General features: G+C 42.4%; 1 protein-coding gene across 1 annotated transcript in view; it reads left to right on the top strand.

Moving 5' to 3' along the window:
* Positions 1-9,699, top strand: part of CC2D2A (coiled-coil and C2 domain containing 2A) — a 158,430-nt gene that overhangs the window by 86,581 nt on the left and 62,150 nt on the right. The window contains exon 17 of the mRNA XM_006884539.1: positions 6,307-6,463. Coding sequence (XP_006884601.1) covers positions 6,307-6,463 — 157 coding nt within the window. The remainder of the gene's footprint in view (positions 1-6,306; positions 6,464-9,699) is intronic.

The following is a 9,699-nucleotide window of genomic DNA, read 5'->3' as shown; positions in this document are numbered from 1 at the left end:
TGTCACAGAGTTCAACTTCACAATAACCATGAGTTACCTCTGTACAGCACGTGGACACACCAGGGCTATACAACCTAGAAAAATGTTTGACCAAAAACAATTAAAAACAGGCCTGAGGACCGTGGATTAAAGTCACCCACCTTTGGCTTAGTAGCATCGATTTCTGTCCACTAGGCCAACTGATGACTTCTGTTGTTGTTGTTGTTGATGATATTGTTGCTGTTGTTTTTGTTAAATGCGGTCAAGTCGTAGGCAACTCATAGCGACCCTATGAGCGAAAGACCTGAACACTTGTATAACTTCGGTCATTTCTCCACATTCATAGAGTTTCTGGAGGCAAGCTATTTCAGAAGTGGATGCCACTCCTGCTTCCAAGCTTGTTTTAATTGGGGAGCTCCACCAAACACTGTTCACCATGGGTGACCATTCTCACATTTGACACAGCAGTGTCACAATGTTCAGCTTCACGGCAACCATGAGTTACCTCTGTACTGCAAGTGGGCATATAACAGTAATGGTAGCTGGCAGAAAGGAGAGGGAGCCTTGGCAAAGAGATGGTTCCTTAAAAAGTAAAGAAAGAAAGACAGGAGAGATGCCCTCCATGCCTAGCCAGCCATCCAGCCACGTCTTCAGTAACAAGAGCTGGTACATTTCTGTCAGTCCCACTCCTGGCTCCAAAAGTTCCCAATGACTCTAGAAGGAAAAACCTGCCTTTCCCCACCACACTAATCTTTATGTCACGTATATTCTGAAATAGGATCTCCCATACGATCTTCTCTTGGTCACCATCTTAATTACTAGCTCGGTGTAAATGTTGTGGTCAAGACAATTATTTTAAAAGTAATGAGAAAAGGATGATTCTATGACGTAACTGTAGTCACTTGCTTTATATGCACTGACAAAGTGTTTTCTTACACTACCAACAATATTTTCATGGGATGTTGGCTTTACCTCAAAGAACTGGATGTTAGGGGAGATTGAGTGGATTCTCATTCACAGTGATTCTGTGAACAACGAACAGATCACTACTTGGTCCTGGACCATTCGCAGGGTCAGTGCTGCATTACAGCCCCTTGCTGCAGTCACTTTGTTAAGAGCTGGATATTGCAATTTTTTTTATTACTTTATACTGATTTACTTATAAAGTTCTTATACATTGTTTTTCACACCAGATCATCAGGTCACATAATTTGATGGGTGGAGGGAGAGGTGGGTAAAGGAAAAGGGAAAGATTCAGTGTAATATATTTTTCTAAATTTCAGATTAAAGTAATCTTGGCTAAATTCTTAAGCTTTCCACTGGGACTTAATAGCTGATCATATTGCATATCACAATGGCTTAATGGCATCATTTTTGTTTAAGATTGAGAGGAAGTTCCAGATGAAATTGATTTAGAGGATATTGTTTTTCAATTCTCTAGGAACACTGCCATGCCGTTTGGAAGCTTCCCCATATAATTGCTAATTTGGAATTAGGAAAAGCCAAAAAGGTTCTGGCAGGTTTTTAGGAGAATAAGAAAAATCTCCTTAACTAAATCCATTTATGGCAGTTCTATCGGATTCTCTATGTTAGAACCTAATTCCTTGAGATGAAGTTCAACTGGTGACTCAATAAGCAAGTTGTGGATGTATTCTGCTTGGTTTCTAAGAACCCATGAGGATCTGATAAGGAGGTCCGGTGGAAGAGTGCACAGCATGCTGCCCTGTTATCCCAAAGGTCGGCAGTTCTAGTTCACTCGCCCCTCCTCAGGAGCTGAGCTGTCTCCTGTTAAGATTTACCGCCTCGAGTCCAATGAAGGATCACTATGTGTCAGAGCTGACGCTATGGCAGTGGACTGTGGTTTAAGTGTCTAATACAGATGCCGGGATATGGTGGGGAGTTAGGAGCCATGGATAACACTGGTCCACAGGGCTCAGCCTCCCAGAGTTACCTTAAGGAAAATGACAAAGAAGTAACCTCAGGCTGGGTACAGGTGTGGAAAACTCTGAAAAGGAGTCGTATTGGCTTTGAGATTGGTTTCTTACATGCTTTTATTGTGAGTTCAATTCTGCCCATTCAGGCTTGAAATAAGAATGCCGGTGCACTGGTATTAGCAGAAAATAGATGAGTCTGGAAACTGGTGCAAAAATGACAGCACTGAGGGCAAAGAGTGGAGCCTGGCTGTGGAAATGGAAAGAAAGAGTTAGAGTAACACTCCGGCCTGAGGAGTCGCCGGGTGGTGTAAATGGTGAAGCAGTGAATAAGGATGGCAGAAGAAGAATCAATGCCTTTGAGCTGAAGTGTTGGAGAAGAACACTGAACAACCTTTGACTGCCCAAGGAACAGGCAGATATGTCTTGGGGGAAATGCAACTAGCACTAGTTCCTTAGAGGCAAAGGTATCGATCCTTCTTCTCTCATACTTTGGATCTGTTGCTAGGAGAGGCTGTTCCTCAGAGAGGGACATCATGCTCAGAAAGATGGAGGGTCGGCGGAAGAGAGGAAGACCCTTAACGAGATGGATTGGCATAGTGACTGCAGCAATGGGCTCAGATGCGTCAGAGATGATGAGGACAGCACAGGGTAGGACAGGGTTCAGGTCTGTCATTCACAGGGTCACTATGAGTCATCCTTGACTCACAACACCTAACTACACAGCAACAACTAACCGAAAGGTTGGCAGAGGCATCTCAGAGGACAGGTGTGATGATCAGCCTCCTAGAGGCCACACACATGCACACCCAGCGGAGGACAGTTCTCTCCGAAACATGGAAGGAAGTGCACAGAGGCAGCACTGTGGTGAAGGCGACTGTTGGTGGTCCTGAGAGATGGGCACATCAAGGGGCACATCTGTTTGTTATTATATGGCAATTGATATTCCGTCAGATCCTGGGGCCTTATTTTTTTTCCAAGCTGTCAGTGTAGCTTGAACGTCTTCCTTCATTATCACTGGCCCTTGATCATATGACATTTCCTGAAATGGCTCATTGTCAATCAAATCCTTTAAGCACTGTGACTCTGTGTATTCCTTTCATCTTCTTACATCATTCAAGATTTTGCACATGTTGTTGTTGTTATGTGCCGTCGAGTCATTTCCGACTCATAGCGACCCTATGCACAACAGCCCTAAACCCTGCTCTATCCTGCGCCAATCGCACTGCCTCTGACACACCCATCCCGATTACCCCAGTCACTGAATCAATCCATCTCATAGAGGGTCTTCCCCTCCTGCGCTGTCCCTCCACCCTCCCAAGCATGATGTCCCTCTCCAAGGACCTGTCCCTCCTGGCAACATGTCCAAAGTATGTCAGACGAAGCCCCAGAATCCTTGCCTCCAAGGAGTAGCTTGGTTTAATCCTCTCCAAGATGAATCTGTTTGTTTTCCTGGCAGTCCATGGTACATTGAATACTCTTCTCCAGCACCACAGCTCAAAAGCATCAACTTAATCATAAATTTAAAATTTAAAAAAATAATATCTTGCAATAATAGTAAGTTGGCAGTCCTGAATTCAATTTCTATTAAATGTTTGCCTTCGTCTTTGCCCAGTTCGCCCCACAGCTAACCGTCTTGTAAACATGACCTGGTAGAGAACTGGGAATGGAGGCCAACTGAACAATGACTCATTCTTATCCCTGGGCCGAGAATTCAGATCACAAGCGTGTAAGGAAGGCTGAGGGAAGAGGATCCATAGTGTCCTGTCTCTACATTCAGTGTCTTACGTAAAATAATAGTGATCACTGGTAGCCTAAAGGTAGGGCGCTGTGCTGTCAGCCCAACAGCAGGCAGTTTGAATCTGTGGGAGAAAAATGGGCAGTCTTCTCCAGTGCTATTTACAGTCTCTGAAAATCCACCAGAGAGTCGTCTATGAATTGGTCCTTGTAACTTGATGCAAAACAACAACACATTGCTTGAGAAGAAAGATGTGGTGGTGGTGGTGGTGGTGGTGGTGGTGAAGGTCTTATTCAGTCTGCTCTGACTTATAGCAACCCTGTGTACAACCATGAGGAACCCTCACCATTTCCACTGTGTGTAAGACCATTGCTACCAGTCACTGTGTCACTACACCTCCTTGAGGGTCTTTTGTCTCTACAAAGCATAATGTTTTCCTCCAGAGACTGACCTCTCCTGGTAACATGCACAAAGTAGGGGAGACCAAATCTCACCATCCTTGCTTCAAAGGAGCATGCTGGCTGCACCTCATCCAAAACTTCTTCCAAATCTTTTTTTGTTCTTTTGCAGTTCAAGACATATTTAATATTCTTTGCCAATTCCCCTATTAAAATACATACATTCTTTGGTCTTTTTTATTCATCGTCTAACCTTCACAAGCATATGAATTACTTGGAAATTCCATGGCTTGACCCAGCAATTCCCCTACTAGGAAAACACACTAAAGAAAACAGAGCTGCCACCCAAACAGATGTATGCACACCCGTGTTTATTGTTGCATTATTCACAATAGCAAAGAGATGGAAGCAACTCAAGCGTCCATCAACAAATGAATGAATAGAAAAACTATGGTATATTTATATAATGGAATACTACACAACACTGAAAAACAAGGACTTCATAATATATTACACAACAGGGGTGACCCTGGAGGACATTATGCTGAATGAGCTGTCTAAGCCACAAAAGGATAAATATTGCATAACACAAATGTTGTAAAACAGAATGGCCAGGGGAATGGAGGGAAACCAAAAAAGAGAGGATATGTAATGAACACTGCATTGGAACAGATGAAGGAAAGAACTGTTTAAAAGGAATATATGATGAGGCGTTATTTGTATGCCAACAGTCCAGAATAAGAGGTGCATACCACAGTGGACTGGGGGAGGGATGGGCAAGAAGGGAGGAAGTTATGCAATAATGAATGATTTTTTTAAGAAAATGAACTAGAGGGGGAAGGAGGAAAATGCGCAACAATGACTGAATGAAAATCTAACTCTTCTGTAAACTTTTGGTAAAATCACAATTTTTTCCTTTTTTAAAATTTTATTATTATTTTGTGTGTCTGTGTACTGTCAAATCAGATCTGACTGGTACAGGAGGAGATTGTCCCTCCTTTCCCGGCAGAGCATCTGGTGGATTCGAACCATGCGCCTCTGGGATTGCAGTGCAGCTTCTTGCCACTAGGCCACCAGAGCTCCCCTTTAAAAAGAAAATACCATGGCTTGGGTCAATTGCACCTCAATATTCAAAGAGGCATCCTTACTTTTTATTACACAAGGTCTTTTGAAGAAGAAGAAGATCTATTAATTAATACAAGTTATAAAAGTAAAACTAGTTTTTTTTCAGAGAAATATGTACCAGTAAGAAAAACTTCTTGGAGAGACAGAAAGAATGAAAACTAGGGAAGAAGCCAGCAGAAATCTGGAATACTTGGCCCCCTTCTTACCATGAAATGAGGAGAACCAAGGACGCTGGGGGACCTTAACTAAGTCCAGTAGGGCTCCAATAGGAGCTGGGATTTACATTCAGGATCTGTAGCTGCCCTGGCCTTGGGCTTCCTTCTGATGATGGCATAGGAAGGAGACACGCCACAGGTATGCACACTGGAACTGGCTAATCTGCTCTAGACAAGGTCTGAGAACTCACTGGGTGGGAGGTTAGCAACCTGAAAAAAGAGGGGGATAAAAGATATTTTAAGGGGAAGAATTGGAGAGATTAACTAAAGAGTGTATTTGAATCTGTAAGTCTAGACTGCAACTGGGGTGATGCTGATTTTACTGTCTCCCCTAATTTACCTAGTGACACTGTTGTCAGATAGCAACTTGAATCAGGGAAAGGTTAGCTTCTCCAGCTAACCTGTGCTTTGGCTTGGACAACAAACAACTCGAGTAGTCTGCTGGTTTTTAAAACTTTGCTATTTAAGTGAAAATTTACAAACACAATCTGTTTTCCATTCAACCTTTCAAATGTGCATGTTGTTTGACAGTATTGATGACAAAGCTCACAATGTGGCCAAGTCACATTCCTTCCATTTTTTTCCCTGTAACTCTCATTTCCTTGAATCCTACTGTCTTAGCCCTTTCTGCCTCCTGGGCATTAGCTCAGGGAAAATGCTGAGTGGCCTGCTATTTTGAATAATCTCCCTGTCTCAGGAAATGAGAGTGGTCAGAGAACAGGATACCTGCAATTTGGTCACAGACCTTGGAAATGTGGTATCCTTGGGTATAGTAGTTTCCAACTCAGCATTCCAGGCCACGATGGGCCCTCTGTTCTGCCATGCGACCACAGGTGACTTTAACAATATTGGACTAACGACCTGGACGTGAACTCACTCTGCTGTCATGTTGATTTTGCTGTTTTTCACCCTGGTTTCAGGTATATGAAACAGTTGGACACGGAGGCCCCACCTTGCTAGCAGAAGTGTTTCTGCCTGTCCCGGAAACGACAGTTGTCACTGGAAGGGCTCCCATCGAAGAGGTTGAGTTTAGCAGCAATCAGCATGTGACCCTGGACCACGAGGGAGTCGGAAGTGGTATGAAACGCTAATTATCTTCAATGTCACACAGTTTAACTGTGACATTTGAATATTACTGGGGCCTTTCTACTTCTTAAGCAGTTCTAAAATTTCAATCTCAAATGCAAATTAAAACAACAACATACATCATTGTTTTACAAAGTCATTTTTTTACATTCAATTTATTGATGGTTGTATAAATTGATATATAGGCACATATACTTTGCTTGGCTCCACAGTCAACACTCTTGGCACCAGTAGCCAGGAAATTAAAAGGCTCATTGCCATGGGAAAGTCTGCTTAACGTTAGGGACCTCTCCAAAGTACTGAAGAGCAATGGTGTCTCTCTGGAGACTAAGGTGCGTTTGAGACAGGCCATGGTTTTTGCAATCACTCGTTATGCATCAGAGAGTTGGACAATGACTAGGGAGGACAGAAGGGAGAATTGATGCCTTTGAGCTGTGGTGCTGGAGAAGAGTATTGAGAGTACCATGGACTGCTAGGAAAACACACAGATTCATCCTGGAAAGGGTTAAACTGGGTGGCTCTTTGGAGGCAAGGATTCTGAGACTCCGTCTAACATACTTTGGACATGTTGTAAGAAGAGACTGGTCCTTGGAGAAAAACATCATGCTGGGGAGGGTGGAGGGACAGCACAGGAGGGGAAGGCCCTTTATGAGGTGGATTGATTCGGTGACTGGGGTAGTCGGGATGGGTGTGTCAGAGACAGTGTGATTGGCACAAGACGGAGCAGAGTTTAGGGCTGTTATTCGTAGGGTCGCTATGAGTCTTGACAGCACATAACAACAACACCAACATACTTCGAGGATAAAAGGAAGTTTTATTCTAGACCACTGCAATAAACAAAGATTGCAATAAAACGAGATACACAAATATTTGGACTTCTGAAGGGTTTGGACCAACTATTTGCTTCTTGGTAGAAAGATGGGCAGTTTCCTCTCATGGGATTTAAAGTCTCTGAAAAATTCCTTGAGGGTCACCTACGAGAGGCCTCCAACTCAGTGGCACATAACAACAACAGCAGCAGTGGTGTAAACAGAAGTTATGTTTACTGTACACTCATTTAAGTGTGCAAGACCATGATGAAAGAAGTTTGGAATAGCTTGAGGTGTCAATTCTTTTTCTGTCATCTTTATTCATTGCCCAGGTCTTGGATGCATAGCTAGTAATCGGAAAGACCATGGCCTGAATCAGATGCACCTTAGTCCTCCAACTGACATCACTGTTCCTCAATAATTTGGAAAGGTCCCTAACTGCAGATTTTCCCAGTGCAATGTGTCTCCTTATTTCCTGACTGCTAGTACCAAGGGTGTTAGTTGTGAATTCAGACAAGATGAAACTGTTGGCGGTTTCAATCTCCTGTTCATCCATCATGATGCTGCCTATTGGTCCAATGGTAGGAATCTTTGTTTTACTGACATTGAGATGTAATCCATACCAAAGGCTGCATTCCTTGATCTTCTGCAACAAGTGCTTCAAATCCTCCTCACTTTCAGCCAGCAAGGTTGTGTCATTCTACCTAATTCAGGTTATTGATGAGTCACCCTCCCATACTGATGCCGTACTCCTCCTCATAAACTCCAGCTTCTTGGATACTTTGCTCAGAATACAGACTGAATAAATATGGAAAACGAGAATACAACCCTAATGCCAACTCCCTTCCCAGTTCCAAGCCATGCAGTGCTCCCCTGCTGAGTTCTCACAACAACCTCCTGGTCCAGGTATAGGGTCCTCCTGAGCACAATAAAGTGCTCTGGGATTCCCATTCTTCTCATTGTCAACCACTACTTGTCATGATCCACACAGTCAGATGCCTTTTCATAGTCAATAGAGCACAAATAGACATTCTTCTGGTATTCCTCATTTTCAACCAGGCTCCATCTGACATCAGCAATGATATCCCTGGTGCCACAGCCTTTTCTGAATTACGCCTGAACTTCTGACAGTTCCCTATCTACGTACTGTTCCAGGTTTTTTAAATGATCTTCAGCCGCATGTGATATCTTTGTTTGCATGTGATATCAATGACATTGTTCCATAATTTTCACACTCAGTCGGATCACCTTTCTTGGGAATGGGAAGAAACACAGACCTCTTCCATTCCGTTGGCCAGACAGCTGTCCTCAAAATTTCCTGGCATCCAAGGCTGCATCTGTTAATTGAAACAAGTCAATTTGTATCCCATCGAATCCTGATGCCTTATTTTTTGCCAATGCCTTCAATGCAACTTCTACTTCCTCCTTCAATACCAGTGGCTCCTGTTCATGTTGCTTCCTGTAATGTTTCAGTGTCAATCAATTCTTTCTGGTACAGTGACTTTCTATATTCCCTCCCTCTTCTTTTGATGCTTTCTGTGTCATTCAAGATATTGCCTGTAGTATCTTTCAATATTGTGACACAAGGCGTTATTTTTTTTTCAGTTCTTTCAGCTTGAGAAATGCAGAGCAAGTTCTTCCCTTATTATTCTCCAACTCCAGCTCTCTGCACATTCCGTTATAATACCTGACTTTGTCCTCCCTTTGAAATCTTCTGTTTAGCTCTTTCATTTTGATATGTTTTCCTTTTGTTTTGGCTTCTTCATGCTTCAATGCAATCTTTAGAGTCTTTTCTGACATCTGTTTTGATTTTATCTTTCTCTTCTCTTTTTGTAATAAACTTTTGCTTTTTTTCATGGATAATATCCTTGATGTCATCCCACAACTCATGTGGTCTTTGATTATTGGTGTTCAATACCTCAAACCTTTTCTTAAGATGATCATGAAATTCAGATGGAATTGATTCAAGATCATATCTTGGTTCCTGTGTACTCATTTTCTTTAGCCTCAATTTGAGCTTGCAAATGGGTAATTGATCATCTGACCCACTGTCTACCCTTGGCCTTGTTTTAACTGCTGATATTGAGCTTCTCCAATGATTTCTTCCACAAATGTAGTCATTCTGGTTCCTATGCAACCCATCAGGTGAGATCCATGTGTAAAGTCATCATTTGTGTCTTTTAAAAAAGGTATTTGCAATGAATAAATCATTGTAAGTACAAAATTCTGTCATTCTATTTCAGCCTCATTTCTAACACCAAGCCCATATTTTCCAACTACTGTTCCTTCTTCACTATTTCCTACTTTTGCATCCCAGTCACCAGTTATTATTAGTGCATCTTTTTTTTCTTTTTTATTAAATTTTATTAGTCTTAATGAACATTTACAGGGATTTTGGATTTTCATTCCTTCATTGCT

The sequence above is a fragment of the Elephantulus edwardii genome, unplaced genomic scaffold (assembly GCF_000299155.1).
Source record: "Elephantulus edwardii isolate Elephantulus edwardi_28Jun2011 unplaced genomic scaffold, EleEdw1.0 scaffold00035, whole genome shotgun sequence".
Taxonomy (NCBI): domain Eukaryota; kingdom Metazoa; phylum Chordata; class Mammalia; order Macroscelidea; family Macroscelididae; genus Elephantulus; species Elephantulus edwardii.
Note: the sequence above shows the minus strand (reverse complement) of the source record. Positions and strands in the feature narration are given on the sequence as shown.